This window comes from Delphinus delphis, chromosome 4 (genome assembly GCF_949987515.2).
Source record: "Delphinus delphis chromosome 4, mDelDel1.2, whole genome shotgun sequence".
NCBI lineage: Eukaryota > Metazoa > Chordata > Mammalia > Artiodactyla > Delphinidae > Delphinus > Delphinus delphis.
The window spans coordinates 55,328,254-55,349,826 of NC_082686.1; the positions used below are offsets into that span (position 1 = coordinate 55,328,254).

General features: G+C 36.4%; 1 protein-coding gene across 4 annotated transcripts in view; it reads left to right on the forward strand.

The window, feature by feature from the left end:
- The window catches only part of DZIP3 (DAZ interacting zinc finger protein 3), a 122,600-nt gene that overhangs the window by 29,832 nt on the left and 71,195 nt on the right, over positions 1–21,573 (forward strand). For all 4 annotated transcript variants that reach the window (XM_060010609.1, XM_060010608.1, XM_060010611.1 and 1 more), the window contains exons 6-12: positions 7,539–7,619; positions 8,849–8,973; positions 11,611–11,725; positions 17,315–17,434; positions 18,810–18,911; positions 20,479–20,571; positions 21,359–21,411. In XM_060010609.1, coding sequence (XP_059866592.1) covers positions 7,539–7,619; positions 8,849–8,973; positions 11,611–11,725; positions 17,315–17,434; positions 18,810–18,911; positions 20,479–20,571; positions 21,359–21,411 — 689 coding nt within the window. The remainder of the gene's footprint in view (positions 1–7,538; positions 7,620–8,848; positions 8,974–11,610; positions 11,726–17,314; positions 17,435–18,809; positions 18,912–20,478; positions 20,572–21,358; positions 21,412–21,573) is intronic.

The window sequence follows — 21,573 nt, forward strand, 5'->3', positions numbered from 1 at the left end:
GATTCCTCCAGCTCCGTTTTTCGTTCTGAATATTGCTTTGGCTATTCGGGGTCTTTTGTGTTTCCATACAAATTGTGAAATTTTTTGTTCTAGTTCTGTGAAAAATGCCAGTGGTAGTTTGATAGGGATTGCATTGAATCTGTAGATTGCTTCGGGGAGTAGAGTCATTTTTACAATGTTGATTCTTCGAATCCAAGAACATGGTATATCTCTTCATCTATTTGTATCACCTTTAATTTCTTTCATCAGTGTCTTATAATTTTCTGCATACAGGTCTTTTGTCTCCTTAGGTAGGTTTATTCCTAGATATTTTATTCTTTTGGTTGCAATGGTAAATGGGAGTGTTTTCTTGATTTCACTTTTAGATTTTTCATCATTAGTGTATAGGAATGCAAGAGATTTCTGTGCATTACTTTTGTATCCTGCAGCTTTACCAAATTCATTGATTAGCTCTAGTAGTTTTCTGGTAGCATCTTTAGAATTCTCTATGTATACTATCATGTCATCTGTAAACAGTGACAGCTTTACTTCTTCTTTTCTGATTTGGATTCCTTTTATTTCCTTTTCTTATCTGATTGCTGTGGTTAAAACTTCCAAAACTGTATTAAATAAGAGTGGTGAGAGTGGGCAACCTTGTCTTGTTCCTGATCTTAGTGGAAATGCTTTCTGTTTTTCACCATTGAGGATGATGTTGGCTGTGGGTTTGTCATATATGGTGGCCTTTATTATGTTGAGGAAAGTTCCCTCTATACCTACTTTCTGCAGGGTTTTTATCATAAATGGGTGTTGAATTTTGTCAAAAGCTTTCTCTGCATCTATTGAGATGATCATATGGTTTTTCTCCTTCACTTTGTTAATATGGTGTATCACATTGATTGATTTGCGTATATTGAAGAATCCTTGCATTCCTGAAATAAACCCCACTTGATCATGGTGTATGATCCTTTTAATGTGCTGTTGGATTCTGTTTGCTAGTATTTTGTTGAGGATTTTTGCATCTATGTTCATCAGTGATATCGGCCTGTACTTTTCTTTCTTTGTGACATCTTTGTCTGGTTTTGGTATCAAGGTGATGGTGGCCTTGTAGAATGAATTTGGGAGTGTTCCTCCCTCTGCTATATTTTGGAAGAGTTTGAGAAGGATAGGTGTTAGCTCTTCTCTAAATGTTTGATAGAATTTGCCTGTGAAGCCATCTGGTCCTGGGCTTTTGTTTGTTGGAAGATTTTTAATCACAGTTTCAATTTCAGTGCTTGTGAATGGTCTGATCATATTTTCTATTTCTTCCTGATTCAGTCTTGGCAGGTTGTGCATTTCTAAGAATTTGTCCATTTCTTCCAGGTTGTCCATTTTATTGGCATAGAGTTCCTTGTAGTAATCTCTCATGATCTTTTGTATTTCTGCACTGTCAGTTGTTACTTCTTTTTCATTTCTAATTCTGTTGATTTGAGTCTTCTCCCTTTTTTTCTTGATGAGTCTGGCTAATGGTTTATCTATTTTGTTTATCTTCTCAAAGAACCAGCTTTTGGTTTTATTGATCTTTGCTATCATTTCCTTCATTTCTTTTTCATTTATTTCTGATCTGATTTTTATTTCTTTCCTTCTGCTAACTTTGGGTTTTTTTTGTTCTTCTTTCTCTAATTGCTTTAGGTGCAAGGTTAGGTTGTTTATTCGAGATGTTTCCTGTTTCTTAAGGTGGGCTTGTATTGCTATAAACTTCCCTGTTAGAACTGCTTTTGCTGCATCCCATAGGTTTTGGGTCATCGTGTCTCCATTGTCATTTGTTTGTAGGTATTGTTTGATTTCCTCTTTGATTTCTTCAGTGATCACTTCGTTAGTAAGTAGTGTATTGTTTAACCTCCATGTGTTTGTATTTTTTACAGATCTTTTCCTGTAATTGATATCTAGTCTTATGGCGTTGTGGTCGGAAAAGATACTTGATACAATTTCAGTTTTCTTAAATTTGCCAAGGCTTGATTTGTGACCCAAGATATGATCTATCCTAGAGAATGTTCCATGAGCACTTGAGAAAAATGTGTATTCTGTTGTTTTTAGATGGAGTGTCCTATAAATATTAATTAAGTCCATCTTGTTTAATGTATCATTTAAAGCTTGTGTTTCCGTATTTATTTTCATTTTGGATGATCTGTCCATTGCTGAAAGTGGGGTGTTAAAGTCCCTACTATGACTGTGTTACTGTCAATTTCCCCTTTTATGACTGTTAGTATTTGCCTTGTGTATTGAGGTGCTTCTATGTTGGGTGCATAAATATTTACTGTTGTTATATCTTCTTCTTGGATTGATCCCTTGATCATTATGTCCTTCTTTGTCTCTTGTAATAGTCTTTATTTTAAAGTCTATTTTGTCTGATATGAGCATTGCGACTCCAGCTTTCTTTTGGTTTCCATTTGCATAGAATATCTTTTTCCATCCACTTACTTTCAGTCTGTATGTGTCTCTAGGTCTGAAGAGGGTCTGTGGTAGGCTGCATATATATGGGTATTGTTTTTGTATCCGTTCAGCCAGTCTGTGTCTTTTGGTGGGAGCATTTAGTCCATTTACATTTAAGGTAATTATCGATATGTATGTTTCTATTCCCATTTTCTAAATTGTTTTGAGTTCGTTATTGTAGGTCTTTTCTTTCTCTTGTGTTTCTTGCCTAGAGAAGTTCCTTTAGCATTTGTTGTAAAGCTGGTTTGGTGGTGCTGAAGTCTCTCAGCTTTTGCTTGTCTGTAAAGATTTTAATTTCTCCATCAAATCTGAATGAGATCCTTGCTGGGTAGAGTAATCTTGGTTGCAGGTTTTTCTCCTTCATCACTTTCAGTATGTCCTGCCACTCCCTTCTGGCTTGCAGAGTTTCTGCTGAGAGATCAGCTGTTAACCTTATGGGGATTCCCTTGTGTGTTATTTGTTGTTTTTCCCTTGCTGCTTTTAATATGCTTTCTTTGTATTTAATTTTTGACAGTTTGATTAGTATGTGTCTTGGTGTATTTCTCCTTGGATTTATCCTGTATGGGACTCTCTGTGCTTCCTGGACTTGATTAACTATTTCCTTTCCCATAATAGGGAAGTTTTCAACTATAATCTCCTCAAATATTTTCTCAGTCCTTTTTTTTTTCTCTTCTTCTTCTGGAACCCCTATCATTCGAATGTTGGTGCGTTTAATGTTGTCCCAGCTGTCTCTGAGACTGTCCTCATTTCTTTTCATTCTTTTTTCTTTATTCTGCTCTGCAGTAGTTATTTCCACTATTTTATCTTCCAGGTCACTTCTCTGTTCTTCTGCCTCAGTTATTCTGCTATTGATCCCATCTAGAATATTTTTCATTGCATTTATTGTGTTGTTCATCATTGTTTGTTTCATCTTTAGTTCTTCTAGATCCTTGTTAAATGTTTCTTGCATTTTGTCTATTCTTTTTCCAAGATTTTGGATCATCTTTACTATCATTATTCTGAATTCTCTTTCAGGTAGACTGTCTATTTCCTCTTCATTTGTTAGGTCTGGTGCGTTTTTATCTTGCTCCTTCATCTGCTGTGTGTTTTTCTGTCTTCTCAGCTTGCTTATCTTACTGTGTTTGGGGTCTCCTTTTTGCAGGCTGCAGGTTCGTAGTTCACGTTGTATTTGATGTCTGTCCCCAGTGGCTAATGTTGATTCAGTGGGTTGCGTAGGCTTCCTGGTGGAGGGGAGTAGTGCCTGTGTTCTGGTGGATGAGGCTGGATCTTGTCTCTCTGGTGGGCAGGTCCACGTCTGGTTGTGTGTTTTGGGGTGTCTGTGGACGTATTATGATTTTCGGCAGCCTCTCTGCTAATGGATGGGGTTGCGCTTCCTGTTTTTCTAGTTGTTTGTCATAGGGTGTCCAGTACTGTAGCTTGCTGGTTGTTGAGTGAAGCTGGGTGCTGGTGTTGAGATGGAGATCTCTGGGAGATTTTTGCAATTTGGTATTATGTGCAGCTGGGAGGTGTCTTGTGGACCAGTGTCCTGAAGTTGGCTTTCCCACCTTAGAGGCACAGCACTGACTCCTGGCTGCAGCACCAAGAGCCTTTCATCCACACGGCTCAGAATAAAAGGGAGAAAAAGTAGAGAGAAAGAATTAGTAGAAGTAGGAAGAAAGAAAGAAAGAAAGAGAGAGAGAGGGAGGGAGGGAGGGAGGAAGGAAGGAAGGAAGGAAGGAAGAAGAAAAGAAGGAAAGAAAGAAAGGAGGGAGGGAGGGATGGTGGGAGGAAGGAAGGAAGAAAGGAGGGAAGGAAGGAAAAAAGAAAGAAAGAAAGAAAGAAGATAAAGTAAAATAAAATAGAAGATAATAAAGTTATTAAATTAAAAAATAATTATTAAGAGAAAAAATTTTTTTAAAAAACTGGACTGATAGAACCTTAGGACAAATGGTGGAAGGAAAGCTATACAGACAAAATCTCACACAGAAGCATACACATACTCACAAAAAGAGGAAAAGGGGAAAAAAATCATAAATCTTGCTTTCCAAGTCCACCTCCTCAATTTGGGATGATTCGTTGTCTAAAGGAGGGAGGGAGGGAAGGAAGGAAGGATGGAAGGAAGGAAGGAAGGAAGGGAGGGAGGGAGGGAGGGAGGGAGGAAGGAAGGAAGGAAGGAAGGAAGGAAGGAAAAAAGAAAGAAAGAAGATAAAGTAAAATAAAGTTATTAAAACTAAAATTAATTATTAAGAAAAAAAGAAAACGGATGGATAGAACCGTAGGACAAATGGTGGAAGCAAAGCTATGCCGACAAAATCTCACACAGAAGCATACACATACACACTCACAAAAAGAGGAAAAGGGAAAAAATCATAAATCTTGCTCTCAAAGTCCACCTCCTCAATTTGGGATGACTCGTTGTCTATTCATGTATTCCACAGATGCAGGGTACATCAAGTTGATTGTGGAGCTTTAATCCGCTGCTTCTGAGGCTCCTGGGAGAGATTTCCCTTTCTCTTCTTTGTTCTCACAGCTCCCAGGGGCTCAGCTTTGGATTTGGCCCCGCCTCTGCATGTAGGTCGCTGGAGGGCATTTGTTTTTTGCTCAGACAGAACGGGGTTAAAGGAGCCGCTGATTCGGGGGCTCTGGCTCACTCAGGCCGGGGGGGAGGGAGGGGCGCGGAGTGCAGGGAGAGCCTGCGGCGGCAGAGGCCAGCGTGACGTTGCACCAGCCTGAGGCCCGCCGTGCGTTCTCCCGGGAAGTTGTCCCTGGATCCCGGGAACCTGGCAGTGGCGGGCTGCACAGGCTCCCCAGAAGAGGGGTGTGGATAGTGACCTATGCTCGCACACAGGCCCCTTGGTGGCAGCAGCAGCAGCCTTAGCGTCTCATGTCCGTCTCTGGGGTCCGCGCTTTTAGCCGCGGCTCGTGCCCGTCTCTGGGGTCCGTGCTTTTAGCTGCGGCTCGCGCCTGTCTCTGGCGTTCCTTTAAGCAGCGCTCTTAATCCCCTCTCCTTGCGCACCAGGAAACAAAGAGGGAAGAAAAAGTCTCTTGCCTCTTCGCCAGCTCCAGACCTTTTCCCGGACTCCCTCCCGTCTAGCCGTGGTGCACTAACCCCTTCAGGCTGTGTTCACGCAGCCAACCCCAGTCCTCTCCCTGCGCTCCGACCAAAGCCCGAGCCTCAGCTCGCAGCCCCGCCCACCCCGGCGGGTGAGCAGACAAGCCTCTCAGGTTGGTGAGTGCCGGTCGGCACCGATCCTCTGGGCGGGAATCTCCCCGCTTTGCCCTCTGCACCCCTGTTGCTGTGCTCTCCTCTGCGGCCCCGAAGCTCCCCCCTCCGGCTCCCGCAGTCTCCGCCCGCGAAGGGGCTTCCTACTGTGTGGAAACCTTTCCTCCTTCACAGCTCCCTCCCACTGGTGCATTGTCCCGTCCCTATTCTTTTGTCTCTGTTTTTTTCTTTTGCCCTACCCAGGTACGTGGGGAGTTTCTTGCCTTTTGGGAGGTCTGAGATCACCTGCCAGCATTCAGTAGGTGTTCTGTAGGAGTTGTTCCACGTGTAGATGTATTTCTGGTGTATCCGTGGGGAGAAAGGTGATCTCCGTGTCTTACTCTTCTGCCATCTTCCCATTTAACTTTTTATTTTGAGATAATTTTAGATGCAGAGAAGTTGCAAAAATACAACTTTGTACAGTAGAAAAGTACAGAGAGGTCCTGGTGTACCCTGCAGGCAGTTTCCCTCAATAGTTACATCTTCATAACAATATATTATCAAAACCAGGAAGTTGACATTGGTACAGTGGGTGTTTTGTCAGGGGTCTCCAACCCCCGTGTTCAGAAGGACTCGTGGGACTCAGTATATAGTTGTACTCATGCTGAGATTTATTGCAATTATATAGTAAAGATACACACCCAGACTATAATGGTCAAAACATAACGTAGGCAGAGTCTAGAGGAATCCATCTTCAGGCTTCCTTATGTTTTCTCCCTTCCATGAGGGGTTACACGGAGTACATTCCTTCTTTCCCTCCTTCGCAACAAAAATGCAGCAGTGTGTGTCTGTGGTTGTGTGTGTGTGTGTCTGTGTGTCTGTGTGTGTGTGTGTGTGTGTGTGTGTGTGTGTGTGTGAGAGAGAGAGATATTTCTGCCCAGGGATGTCCATTAGAGAATCAGTGCTCAAGATTTTTATTGGGTGTTGGTCATGTAGGCACCCTCTGCCTAACATGTATCAAAATTTCAGATTCCCAGAAGAAACTTCCTGGTGCTCAACATAAATCACATAGTTGGCACAAACAGTCTAGGAACAGTGAGACACCCCTGTCAGAGAACAGTGGGAACACTCTTGAAATCCAGATTTACAGATACCAGCCGAGGGTCAGCCTTGCAAGCAGACCTTTCTAAGGATAGCATTCTCAGGTCAGCTGTGATAAGTTTTTTATGCACAGGTGTGTGTAGTTCTGTCCCATTTTATCACAAGTGTATATGTTTGTAACCACTACTGGAATCAGGATAAAAGAACTATTTCATCACCATGAAAATCTCTTATGCTACCCCTTTATAGTCATATGCACCCTTTACCCTCCTCACTCTCCCTAACCCCTAATCTATTCTCCATCTCTAATTTGGCATAGACCATTTTCAAATGAAGGAAATATTTGTGTTTTAATTTTTCATTAAATAAGTGATAAGCTTTATGTTCATACTGTTATAACAAAACCCACATGTGGACAATAAAAGACTTTGATTTAAGAGATCATTGTATTTTCTAAGCTGGATGGTAGTATTTGTTATTATCTAAAGTGTTCCTATACAAAAATATCATGAGAGAAAGAGAATTTTTTGGCAAGTTTTAGTATAACAAATCTTGATGGCATTTGCTTTCATTTTCTTTGATCAAACTCTAATGTTTTATTTTGAGATTATTGACTCTCTTCTGGGTCAAACTATTAAATACATCTAAAATGAATTCTCTGTAGTGATTATTAGATGACTGACAATATAATGATAATTTTAACTATTTTTAATAGTTATTAAATAGGCCTAGGATATTTAATTAAGCTTTCTACAGTAAAAAGTACCATAGTCTAAATAATCAACTAAAGTATATTTTATCTTTTTAGGCACATCAGATTAATATTGGTTATTATTTGACATTACTATTTTTGTATGGAGTAGCAGTCACTGAAAGAGGAAAGAAAGAGGTATGTAGCATGTGTTATTTGCACATTATAAATCTCTTCACATACACTGACTTCATTTTAACAAATTAAAATGTTGATTTTTGACCTTCTCTAAAAGTTGAAACCACTCTGTGACTTTTCTGTCATATATTGAAAATGTAGAGTAATTATGCTAGAGACTATATTGTGAAACTAAAAATATTGGTAGGGGAAACTTAATGTTAGCTTATAACTTTATTTATCTTTGAAATACTTATCACATATAAAACAGAAAATTGTTTAGCTTCTTTCACTTATATAATAAATTTTAATCCATTTTTTAGTGTAGTTTAATCTCTCTGGTCTTTATCTTATCCTCTTTGTAAAATGTGAGTTTTACCTCAAATTCTTTATCAAATAAAGTGAAGTGCAAAAGTAAAAATCTAGGAGGTAAGTAGGTGATTTCTAAGGGTCCTTACAAATTTAAATTCTCTTTTTCTTATTTTTAATGATTTCTCAATTGCAGCCTTGATATCTCTTTTACTTTTTGTATTCCTAAATTTGTACTCTCTACTTGGTTTCATAAATAAATAAATCTGACTTGTTAATTAGGTGAAGTAGAATTTATAAGCACCAAACTGAAAACATTTCCACTTTAAATAATTTCACATAATGCTAATTATTTAGTGTGATGTGCTAGAGAATATTTTAAAATGAGGCCATGCAGCATGTTTTTTTCCCAGGGAGACCGGGGCTACTGTGCCTGTTTTAATAATGATAACTAAAACATTTATTAGAACTGATTCTGTAGTTTACTTCTAAACCTATATTGCTTATGATCAAGGTTGTCATTCCTCAAAAGAGACTATATGTGTGGGCAAAAAGTCATTTATTTCCTATTTGAAAAACTAGGAAGATTTGTGCTCTAATTAGAATGAAAAATTAGGAAGAATTATAAAGAACTATGTTCCCATAGTCATCAGAAGAGCCCTTATTTTGGCTAGTAATATTTGTCAGTTTTAGATATAAAGATTGTTGTTTTAATATTCACTTTGAAACACTGGTTAAAGATCTTTAGTTCTTTTGTAAATAACTAAAGCACTGAGTACATTATTTATGGGATTATATACAGAGATGTATTAGAGATATGAATAAATGACTGGATCAATATTAAAGCTGCCCTAACTTCTCCAGTTTGGGAAATAACTGTTTATTGTAAAAGGAAAAAAATGACTTTTACATCAGCCAAACCTAGCTTTATGTTGCTACAGGATTGTATAGAAGCTGAGAATAAATTTCTGGTGATGAAGATGGTGATCCAAGAAAATGAAATTTGTGAAAACTTTATGTCTTTAGTTTATTTTGGACGTGGTTTACTTCGATGTGCTCAGAAGAGGTAAGGATTTTAATTAATGGGTAGATCTTGCCTATCAACTTTTAGCATTATGTAATGGGAATAAAGTTTGTACATACCAGGGATCATGACGTTTGTGCTCTACTGATTCTTTTCTCCATCACTTATTCTATAGATAATTTCTTTAATGTACTTGAGAATATTAAGTATCAAACTTAACAGGCCATGGCAATAAAAGGTGGTATAGCATAGGCATTAGGAACATAGGCTTTGGAGTCTGATAGGCCTGGGTGCAAATACATTTTCTACCACTTATCTAATATATGACTCTAGGAAATTTAATGTTGCTAAGCCTTATCTTTGGAACTAATAATAGTGCCCACCTCATAAAGTGATTAACAGTGCCCAGGACACAAAAATGCTATTCTTAATAGATAATTAATGGTTGTAGTTATTAATGTTATCACCACTTGGAATAGGTATTTAAGTTATGAATGAGCTTATAACTCATTGAAAGGGTCCAAATTCTGAGTCTGGAAGTATTGGGTATTACACACTTAGTGAAATTGTACAGGAGAATGTTTATGGACCATCGGTTCACTTCCCATATGTAGATCCTTAGCCATTTATAGCATCATTAATTCATTTTATTTGCTAAACATTTATCCTATTTTAGAGACTGCTTTAGGTGTTGGGGATAAAATGGTTAGTTAGTTAGTTCCTGTCCTCATGTAACTGACAGTATAGTGAATGTTATAGACCTTAATCAAATAATCAGTTATATAAATAATCAATCATGAAATGTGATAAAGTGCTATGAAGGAAAACAATGAAAAATTAGTCTTTATTGGAACCCCAGTGTCTTTCTGGGAATCAAAAGTCTCCTTGAGGAAATAATGTTTGGCTGGGATCTGAAGGGTGAATTAGGCAAAATTTACTTATGTAAATCCTTATGAAGGATTACTGCTGGGTCCAACCATTGAATCCCTAAAAGCATCATTTATATGGTAGTTCCTTGATTCTTTGTAAGGTTGATCTTCTATCCTCTGGCATGCCTGGTTTTTACTGTCCAGAAGATGTCCCACTTCCTGTTCGTTAGCATGATGTCATCAATGTAGTTGGCCAGTGTGATGTTTTGCAGAATGTCAGGATGATCAGAATCCCCTTAGTGTATATTGTGGAGAGAATTAACATAGCTCTAAGACAAGACAGAGAATCTGTACTGCTGTCCTTTCCTCAGATATGTGAACTACTGTTTATTTTCCTTATTGATGGGCATTGGAAAAAAATCAATTTCCCAAATCATTGACACTAGAAAGCCCAGTCGTCTGGCAGCGTCATTTACTTTCATCCCTGGCCTATAGAGAATAGCCACCACTGAGCTGCTCAAAGACACTGATGTCCTTCTCACTCTGTATTTCTTATTACATTAATGGATGGAATGTCTTCTGGGCCTTTCTAGGGAACATTGTCTAGTGATGGATTCTGTGGTCTTATGCAGTAAGTCCATTCTAACATCTTTACCTCCCTGAGCTTTCTTTAAAACTCTGCCAAGAAATTTTCAACATTTCCACCTCAATTACTAGAGGCCATTGTGGTTTCCGAGCTTCAAGTAGCCTTCTCAGCAGCATGTTAGGACTCGCTTTGGGTGTCCTTCCTAGGAAAGTAAATGCTGAATTATGGAAGAGTTGCCCCATATCAATATATATTTCCCTGTCAAGCTATATATTTGACCATGGGTTCAGCACTTTTAAGATCCACTCCTAGACATGTTCCTGCCAGTACATAGTAGTCAAGTTCTACAATGCTTATGGTGAATAAGCTTTTTCTTCCTCTGTTTTCCCACTTAGGCTTTGCTTATACTTTATCCTAGATTTTTTTTTTTTTGTCTGTAGGCAATGAGCAGATATAAGAGAGGATTTTGAGAAGGAAGAGTATCATCTTTTGAGGCGTGTACCTCAGATCATATTTTTGCATGGTCTACTTGTTCCCTATCAGAGTCCTGATAGTACAATAGTTCTTTTGAGGCTATGCTTTTGGTTTTTGCTGTTGTTCTACTCTTGTGATTAAATACTGGGCCTCATTTTCAGCATGGTCTGCCTTATGTTTAGAGTTGGTCAAGGTTTTGAAACATTACCAAAGTGGCCTTTTAACTTTCACGGAGTATCCTTAGTTGATAGTAGTAGTCCTGTTGAGGCTGTGTATTTGTTTTCTTTTGCAGTTTGTTCCACTTTGTGATTAAATCTGGGCCTGATTTTCAGCACAGATTATCTTTATGTCTGTAGGAGATAAGGGTCTCTTTAAATGGTACCCTCAGAGGCCTCTGTCTTTCATTGTGTCCAGAGTCAATAGTTGGATGACCTGTGCCATTTTCTTTCTTCAAGGCTTCCAAGACAGTAAAAAAAAAAGCCAGCCAACTCTACAGTCCCTTTAATTACCATGGCCCCCATAATGTTCAAACTTGTGCTACTATATAATCTATTGCCTCCCCTTCCACATGTATTTCATCCCAATCTACCACAGGTGAGAGTCCTAGTGTTTGTATTTCTATAGCATGCCAGAGGTTACCACCATCCTACTTACCACAAAAAAAAAAAAAGAGTTGCTTGTTGTCTAATTGGTAAACTGTCTACTTACAGAGTCCTGTTCAAACTAACTCTATTTTAAAATGCCTTGCAGATATAATGCAGGACTGCTAGAATTTCATAAAAGCTTACAAGAAACAGGAGATACAGATGATCATTGGTTTGACATAGATCCTATGGAAAATGAAGATTTACCTACAACTTTTAAAGTAAGAAATTATTTAAGAATAACGTTTCATCTGTGGCTAATCAGAATCATCTTTGATAAACTGCAGTTTATGTTAACTATGTCATTCTGTAGCAAACACATTCTTTTGTTGGGCATTAGCTTTTTGTATGAGAAACAACCTTGATTCCATTATCTAGTGCAGAATGTCAGTGTGATTCAACAAGTAGAGAGAAATGAGGTGGATGTGTTAGCATTTCCAAATAACAAGATTAAAAGCTGTACTAGTTCAGTACTTCACATGGCTACAGCTAAGTGTAATAGTTAACTTCTTTTGTCTAACTATATTTACCATTATTTTGCTGTTGATTTAAATTTTAAAAGTACTAAATGCTTACATTAAAAAACTTGAAAAATGTAAAAATGCCAAAGATAAAAGTAAAATTCATCCATATATTTCTTCAAATGGAGAAACCATTGTTAGTATTTTCATTTGTATCTTTCCATACACACATGTATAAACACTCTTTACCTTTTATTTTTAGTATATTGGTGTGATGTTATACACATTGATTTATAGTATGAAAATATATATTATTGTGAATTTCCCAGCAAGTAGATTATTATATAGTATAATTTTTTCATAGTCCATCTTAAACTGTGCTTTTAATTTGCAACCAATTCCCTGCTATTGAAGATTTAGTTTATCCTAAACATTCTAGTTTTTCACTGTTATGGAAAGTGATCTTTTTGTATTTCTCACATCATTCCCTTAGTATAAATTTCTAAAGGTGGAATTATGAAGTGTTTATACACTTGTACAGTTATTTGTGTATGTTTCCACATTTCCTCCCAGAAAGTGTGTAACCAGTTTATATTCTTAAGACAGACTATGAGAGTTTCCATTTCCCCACACCCTCTGGATATTTTTTACCTTTTGGGTAATTTTTCCTCATCTGATAAGCCATGTTGGTCACTTTTTATTTGTTTAATATGAAAATAGCTACACTCGGCTTCTTTTGGTTAGCGTTTGAATGACATATCTTCTTCCAAACTTTTACTTTAAACCTTCTGGATCCTTATATTTTAGCTGACTTTAAGGCCAAATGCATTCCTCAAAATAAAGAGGGATGTTTTATAAAAATACAAAATTCAGTTTTCTAGGAAGCTATAACAACTCAAAGTTTGTATATACCTAATAATACAGGCTCAAAATACCTGGGACAAAAACTGGTAGAACTAAAAGGAGAAATAGAAGACTTCCCAGTCACAGTGGAATATTTTAATGTACCTCTCTCAGTAATCAATAGAATAAGTAGGTAGTCTTTGGTGTTGGCCAGGATAATCATATGACTTTTAACTTTGACCTAATAAAGTAGTAATTTTATAGATTTTGGAAAAATATTGAATTTCTGTGTTTACCTGGAGCAGCCCCTACCTGGTCTTGGTTGTTTTTCTTTTTTCCTTCTCCTTTTAAAATATTTTTATTTCTTATCCAAACTTTCTTATTTTTATTTTATGCAAAGTAATACATGTATGCAGTTTTTCAAGTAATATTAAAAGGCTTAAAAATTAATGGTCTGCGGTTTATCCTCTCTAATTGTAGTTCCTGACTATGGGTAACTTCTTCCAACCCTCTAGGCATTTTCCTTTGATATTTACCTGTATTTTTAAAAAGCTATACTGCTATTTAAAAAATTTCTCCATCTTAGATGTTATCTTTTGACTTCCCACTGTGGAAGAGGAGGGTTTAGTAGCTTCCTTATGCATCTCCTTCACACAACACACTTCACTTCCCCATCCTACTAATAGTTATAAGTTTTTATTAAATTGGCGTTAGGGTTTCCCTTTACTCTATTCCTGGGAATACCCTCACCCGTTTCCTTTGTAGATCCTCTATTTCTTGGATCTCAAGTTTTCCTCTTTCTAGGTATAATCCCTTGATTTGGTGGTGCAACTCATCCAGCAGCTTCCTGGAAAAGGGTACTTGCTTGGGAGATAAATTTTTTGAGATCTTTCAAGTCTCAAAATAATTTATTCTTTGTACACTTTATTTATATATTGCCTGGGCATAAAATTGTAGGTTGAAAATCATTTTCCTTAAATTTTTAGAATTGTGTTTCTGTTATCTTCTAACTTCCAACAGTAATATTTTTGAGAAATTTGATGTTCTGATTATCAATCTTTTGTTATAACCTATTTTTTTTTCTGGGAATTTTTAGGATATTCTGTATATTCCTGGTGTTCTGAACTTATGTGTTTTGGTTCTGGGACATTTTCTTTTTTTATTTATTTGATGATTTATTCTTCATTTTCTCTTTTCTTTTTGAAATGCCTTTTATTCAGATACTTGACATCCTGGACTGAATTTCTGGTTTTCTTATTTCTTTCCTAATTTTTATTTTTTGTCTTTTCTTTTTAAAATATTTATTTATTTATTTGGCTGTGCCTGGTCTTCCGTGGCGTGTGGGATCTTTAGTTGTGGCATGTGGGATCTAGTTCCCAGACCAGGGATCAAACCAGGGCCCTCTGCATTGGGAGCATGGAGTCTTAACCACTGGACCACCAGGGAAGTCCCTAATTTTTTGTCTTTTTGTTCTACTTTCTAGGATATTTTCTTAACTTCATCTTTTTTGCATAGAGCTAATATTCAGCCAGTATGCACTAGTGCTATCATATTATTTCTTTTTTTTTTTTTTTGCGGTACACGGGCCTCTCACCTCTGTGGCCTCTCCCGTTGTGGAGCACAGGCTCTGGACGCGCAGGCTCAGCGGCCATGGCTCACGGGCCTAGCCGCTCCGCGGCATGTGGGATCTTCCCGGACTGGGGCACGAACCCGTGTCCCCTGCATCGGCAGGCGGACTCTCAACCACTGCGCCACCAGGGAAGCCCCATATTAGTTCTTATAATGTTAAAATATTTCCATACTGCTTGGAAAATAGTGGCTGCTTCAAAAATAGTTGGGTAACCAGCCACCATTCCAGATGCCCTGGACTCTCCTCCATCCCTCTCTCTCCATACTTCTTAAGTTAAAATCCAATAGCTAAAGGTTTAATGTCCAGGAGAGCAGAGTGCTTCCATGATCGTACTCTGGCTCTAGGCCAGCATGTTCTTAATCTGTTATAAGCGGTGCCTATGCCTGTCAGCCCACCAAAAGTCCTACTTCCCAAACACTGTGATTAGTTTTTCTTTAAGAAAACTTAGAGGGCTGGCCTTTACCCCTTTATCTGGCACTGAGGAGTTGCAGGTGAGTACCACCAGAGGCCTGCCCTGCCCCAGTTGCTCCTATCCTCATGTGTCTCCTTAGATGAACTCACCCTGTTGGGGGGAAGATTGTACTCCTAGAGTTGCTGGCACCCTAGCAGGGGAGTGTCCCTTCATATTATTATTTTCAGCATTACCCTTGTTTCTATCCTTCTATTGAATTTTTTAATTCAATGATTATTTCAGCTATCATCTACCAAGAGTTTTCTTGTTGTTATGAATGTTACTTTTTTTAAAAAAAATAATATCCTATCCTTTTTTCATGAATTTTAGAGGTAAATGTTAAAGGTAATGTTAGCTAGATCATGTAAGGCTTTATAAACCAAGTAAGGAGCTCAGACTGTATCTTGAAGGTCATGTGAAACCCCTCAAAACTTTTAAACAGTGGGGTGTTATAATCAAATTATAGTAAAATATGACTTATAGAATTTAGGACTTTGAAGAGTTTCTGTATTTATGGTAAGGGAGGAGTTCAGAAAGTAAAAAAATATTAATAAAATAGTTACAAATTGTAGTTAGTGTTCTAAAGAAAAACAAGGGACTGGGACAGAGAAAATAGAGAACACACAGACATACACTTGTATACCTGCATATATCCATATTTGTCTATATGTATATATGCATAAATGTGTATGTGTATCTATGTGTAGTGGTTAGGAAAGGCCTATCTGGGAGGTGATATTTAAGTTGGAAGCAGAAGGTTGAGAATGGAACTAGCTCTGTAAAGAGTTGGGTAAGAGCATTCTAGGTAAACAGAATTGAATGTGGAAAGGCCCTCAGGCCTTGAAGGGCAAATTTGAATATAAAATCGTGAATTTTATAGTGAGTGAGGCTAAAGATGAATGTGAAGAGATGGACCAGAGATGTAGATGTACAGGGTTCAAATTCTGCAGGTTCTGCAGGACCTTGCAGTCAGTCTTGGTAAGGGTTCTGGATTTTGTTTTAGGTAGTGGGAAGCCATTGAAGAGTTTTAAGCAAGGAACTGACAATGATCTTTTGTTATTTTGCAGAGAGTGTTTTGAACACAGTAGGCAAGGAAGAGGCAGACCAGTTAGGCAGTTGTCATAGTCAGTAATGTAGGTGAGACATAGAGTGGTAGCAATGGAGAGAGAATTAGAAAAATTTGCAGTATATTCTGGGAGAAGACTCAACAGTACTTGCTAATATATTGCATGTACAGGGTGATGGAATAATTATACAATGGATGACTTCAAGACTACTCACTTGAACCTAAATAGATTGTGGTAGATGAAATTGATGTAAGTCCCATGAGGACTAAGTATTAACCTGCTAAGTTCACTGCTGTATCCTTAACATCCCTTAACATTCATAACAACCTGGCTCATAACAGGCACCCAGTAAATATTTATTGAATGAGTGAATATCAGTGACTGAGGCAGAAGATGAGGAGTAAGGAACAAGGAACAGATTTTGGTAGGAGACTCAACAGATAAATATTGAACTATTAAGTGTCAGATTTGTGAAACCACAGTAGTTATATACCTACTATGAGTCCTATCCCTTTGTTTTCAGCATCTCCACTTGACTATTGGTTATCCTCACAGGATATACTACTTTCATATTGATAGGTCCTTGAATGCTGCTTCTTTATTTCTCTCTTGATACTTAAAATTTTCTAGTCAACTTGGTCAAAACATTTTTATTCCTCATAAAATTCTGAATGCCATTAAACAAATGTTATGAATGATGACTTGATTTGTAAAATAGTCTGTAGAGGTTTATTTTATCATGTCTTATACCGTCAATATATATGGGTATGTCTCTCTGAGGGACAGTATTAAGGACCTGTTTAACTTAGACTTGATAATGTGTTTCACAAACCTTTAACTAGCATTTTAAAATATGGAAATTGCATTCCAAGTTGTAACTCTGAACACTGGAAACATACTTGTGTACCCTGCCTCTGCCCCTTCTGGCTGAGCAGCCTGTTGCACCACTACAGTAGTTCCACTACCAACATGGTGTCTTGGGGGCCAGTTCTAGCAAGGACTCTCTTGGGTTTCCAATGATTTGTTGTCTCTCTGTATTTATATCAGAGCAAGTAATTCTTGTTAGGAACATGCTAGGTGTTATGAGTTAGAATGAAGAGTAGACATATAGCTTTGAACATAGACTTTTGTCCTTTCTCCATGTTTGTATTCAATAAGAAGTGTAGTATTTCTTATTTAGGGCCTTTCTATGTATTGTTTACTTTGAATGAGGGAAATAGGTTCTATAACTATTTAAAAAAAATATATACAACACCTTCAAAAAAGGATATGAAATGGACATATAACTTAAGGTATGATAAGTGTTATAGTCTTTTTATTACTGATTCATGAGATTTATTTTTATTTTAAAAATTTAGGACCTTCTTAACAATTTCATCAAGACAACTGAGGGTAATATAATGAAGCAGACCATTTGCAGTTATCTAGATTGTGAGCGATCTTGTGAAGCTGACATTTTAAAGAACACCAATTATAAGGTACTATAATTACCAATTAACTGAGTATTTTAAAAATGTGATTGTAAAGTTAAACTTAGATAAAAATTATTATATTATCATGCATCAAAATCTTGTTTAAAAAGTACTTAGTTTAATTACAGTGATAATGCAGTTCAGAAGTTGTTTGAATGTCTCAGAGGTTAGATTCACTGTGATCAGGAAATATTTAAATCCTTTGAGCCAGTAAAAGAATGAATTGGCTTTGCTAGGGTTTTTGTATATTCACAAGTTTCTGAAGTTATAATAAATATTCTTGTAATCATATAATGGAAATTATCTAAAATATTCTTTGTAGTTAGAAATGTTACAGGTTGAGAATATTAGCATTTTACTAAGGAGAAAGGTTGTCACTCCTCAAGAATTATGTTACTAAGTAAGGATCATTATTTCTTCTATGGGCCTTGGGTGGGACACACACACACACATAACCAGCCTTGATTTGAAGAAATTCAACAATCAAAGTACTTCAAGTCTAGTTCTCCCTGGATCTATCAGAATAAGACTGTGGAAAATCACAAGATAGGCTGAGATGTGATCATCAGTGTAAATCTGACTACTTCTACAAGACTGGAAATCTGAGTTGAAAAGCATGATGTATAGAGCAAATGGCGTAGATGGGAAGGAGGAGAAAGCCAAGATCTATTCATTAGGGTAAGATGGGTATTGGGAAGTGTAGGCCTGGTGAAGTGCAGTGCTCAGGGCAGGTCAGGGTCAGTCCTGGTTTTGGTGACATGGTGATATGGTCCTGTGGTTTCCCACGGAGGAATCAGGGTTCCAGTCAAATGGGTAGCATGTAGCAGCAGGAAGTCTTGGTCACAAAATTTAGATTTTTGTCATCTAAGCAGTGTACCTATTTAAAGGAAGCAGGACTGTGGTTCCCAGGGAGGGCACACTAGGAAAGACAAGAAATCTATACCTTGGGATAATGCAGTAGCTCAGGAGCCATTTCTCACTAAGAGAGCAATCTAAGGTCTGGTGATTGGTGACAAAGAAGTTTTGGGGAATAATGGTATGGAATTGGGGCTGAAAGAAAAGAGAAATGTAAAAGTTGAGGTGAAGTGGGGCAGACAGCATGTTCATCTACAAAGATCACTCACCAAGCTTCTGATATTTTGTTGTATATAGCATGTGGAAAATACTACATTAACTTATTCAAATTATTGCCTATTTTTTTGTCTTTAGTGATATAAAAATGACTTGTATAGTTCTTTGATTACCAGTGATCTGTTGATAAATTTTCAATGCCATCTAAAGCTCATCTAGTTATAGAATAATTTAAAAAATGACTTAAGGTGGTATTTTCTATATCTACATGGATTATTATTTCTTAACAGCAGCTTTTATTCTTTTCCAGGGATTTTTTCAGTTAATGTGCAGTAAAAGCTGTTGTGTTTACTTCCATAAAATTTGTTGGAAAAAGTTCAAGAATTTAAAATATCCAGGTGAAAATGATCAGGTATTATATTTGTTCTTCCTTAAAAACTTTACTACAGCATATCCTCCTCTACTCTTTCCTCTATTTTCCCTCTTTCCTCTTCATTTCTTCCTGATCACATCCTTCCTCCTCTTTTTTTCTCCCTTCATTTTTTTTTTCCTATTCTTTCTGATGCTCTTCTCCTCACTATTTGTTCATATCACCATTTATTAAACAGGTCTTTGTAGGAAATACTCTGCTAGTTGCTTTGCTTATTGATTTCTATTAATTTGTTCTCTTCCCTTTAGAGGTTTATACTCTTAAGAATAGAAATATTGTTACGTATATTCACATAAAGGACATAAATAGAATCACTTAATAAAAAGAAAGGACAACTATATAATTTTAAGGATAGTTTCTATTTTAAGGGTAGAGAACAGTGATAAATTTATAGTCTTCAGAACTATCCTTGTAGTATTGGGAATTCCCTGGCAGTCCAGTGGTTAGGGCTTGGCGCTTTCCCTGCCGGGGCTGGCATTAGATCCCTGGTCAGGGAACTAAGATCCCTCAAGCCATGCAGCACAGCCAAAAAAACAAACAAAACAGCAAAAAACAAGACAAAACAAAACAACCCAAAATATATTTGTATTATTTATATTTGCCTAAAGTCATATAACTAAATTGAATTCTTTGCCGCTAAAATTAAAGTAGAAATCGAAAGCCCAATTCTATATTAATTAGTCTTTAATGAGGTAATGGCCATAAGTTGGGTCTATAATGTTTGGTTCTAGAGTGTTTACATTGTGCAAAAAGCAGAAAACACTTATAAAGGAATTGTGGTGGAATAGAAAGAGCACTGTATATGAAGTTGAGAGTTCCGAGTTCAAGTCCAGATTGAGCCACTTACTAGTTTTCTTTGCACTAGGCTGAAACTCATTTTTCTAAGCCATATAGTGAGGATAGTAATACCTACTTTATAAGTTTGTTATGAGGATTAACAGGTAAAACAGATAAACTTGCATTGTACGTTGTAAAAATCATTATATAAAGCATTATTATTCACTTTTTAAGCAGTGTGTAAATACTTTTCACTTTCTTTGATTATTAGGGCAATCCATTTTGCTCAACTTTAGAAAGAGATGTAAAAGAAAACTAAGTAAGTTAACCAGAGGAAATAACAAGGTCAGAATCAGAAAAAGGACTCAAATTTGTTTTCCCTGGAATCCTTATATATCTAACAGAAATTCAGTATTCCTTTTTGCACTTACTTAATTAGTATATTTTACTTGAAGTTGCTTTTATTGGAGGCAGCAAATACATTTTAGTTTGTAATATAACTATTTGAAGATTTTGAAGTAGAAATGGTGAGAGAGAAAAGTGTAGTCATAAATTTTAAATAGGAAATCCATTGGTATAAGAAATGGACTATCTTTGAAAAGCTGACTCTCAAATGTTTATTCACATCTTTTTTACTGTCTAGCAACATCTGCTTCTAACTTTATTTAAATATAATCAGTCTTGCACATCAGCAGGTTTTTTCTATTTTTATTGTTTGTATTATTTTTTTCTATTGATAACTTATTGGCTGTTTTTCTATTGATAACTTTAGAGTTTTAGTGGGAAAAAATGTTTGAAGGAAGGATGTACAGGTGACATGGTAAGGATGCTGCAATGTGAGGTACCTGGAATTGTCAAAATTTTGGTGAGTATCTTTCTCTTACTTTTTTGCTTTCCTTCACTGGAATGATGTTTTTGACTTCAAACAGATTTGGGAATTGTAGTAATAGTATTCTAGCCATATTCTCTTAGATGGGACTAAGCTCTCTAATCTTTTTATTGCATTGATTTCTCCAGAGTAGTATTTAAGTGGTACTTAAGAATAAGAAAATTTAAAAAATAAAGACACACACACATACACACACAGAAACAGGAACAGACAAAGCAGGCCATGGCTGTAGCAGTGAGGAAAGTTGTTATCATGAACAAAAGATGATAATCTAATTCTGTTCCACCTATGGTTAAAAATAATTTTAGATTTTCTGAACTCTTTTTTAGTCTCTAAGCATCTTCCTATAAAAATATCTATAGAACATCTCATAGAGTTGCTGCTACATAAAATGCACTTAAATGGTATCCATTTTATTTTTTTAATTAATGAAATATCTTGTTGAATTTTCAGTTAATTAGTAAACAGACCAAAATTATAAATAGGAATATATATATTTTTTAATGTTTAGTATGGTCTTCTTGTATTTTAGATTTGACATTTAAATCCTATAGTGATATAAAGTAGAACTAGTTTTTAAGACCAACTCTAGTTTGTTATTTGATTAAGATTGTTTATAGCTTTTTTCTTCTGTTTTATTTGTTTTATATTCACTATAATTTCGTTCTCATTGTTTTCTTTCAAATATTAAGGCTAAGAAGTAATATTAAAAGATTTTGAAAATTGAACTACTTTAGGGCTATTTTTTTGTCATCACTTGCAGTTTGAAGTTGTGAGAAAGGATGAATATATAACCATTGAAAATTTAGGAGCAAGGTAAGCTTGAAATTAAATATTCTTTTTTTTGAGCATGTATGTATTTTTCATTTTCTTCTTTCTTCTGTGTTTTCTGTTACTTTCTGGAGCTCCATTAAACTTAAAGACAGTATCAGTTGTGTGAAAAAATTGTATTTAATTGACATTTGTCTACCCCTTTGC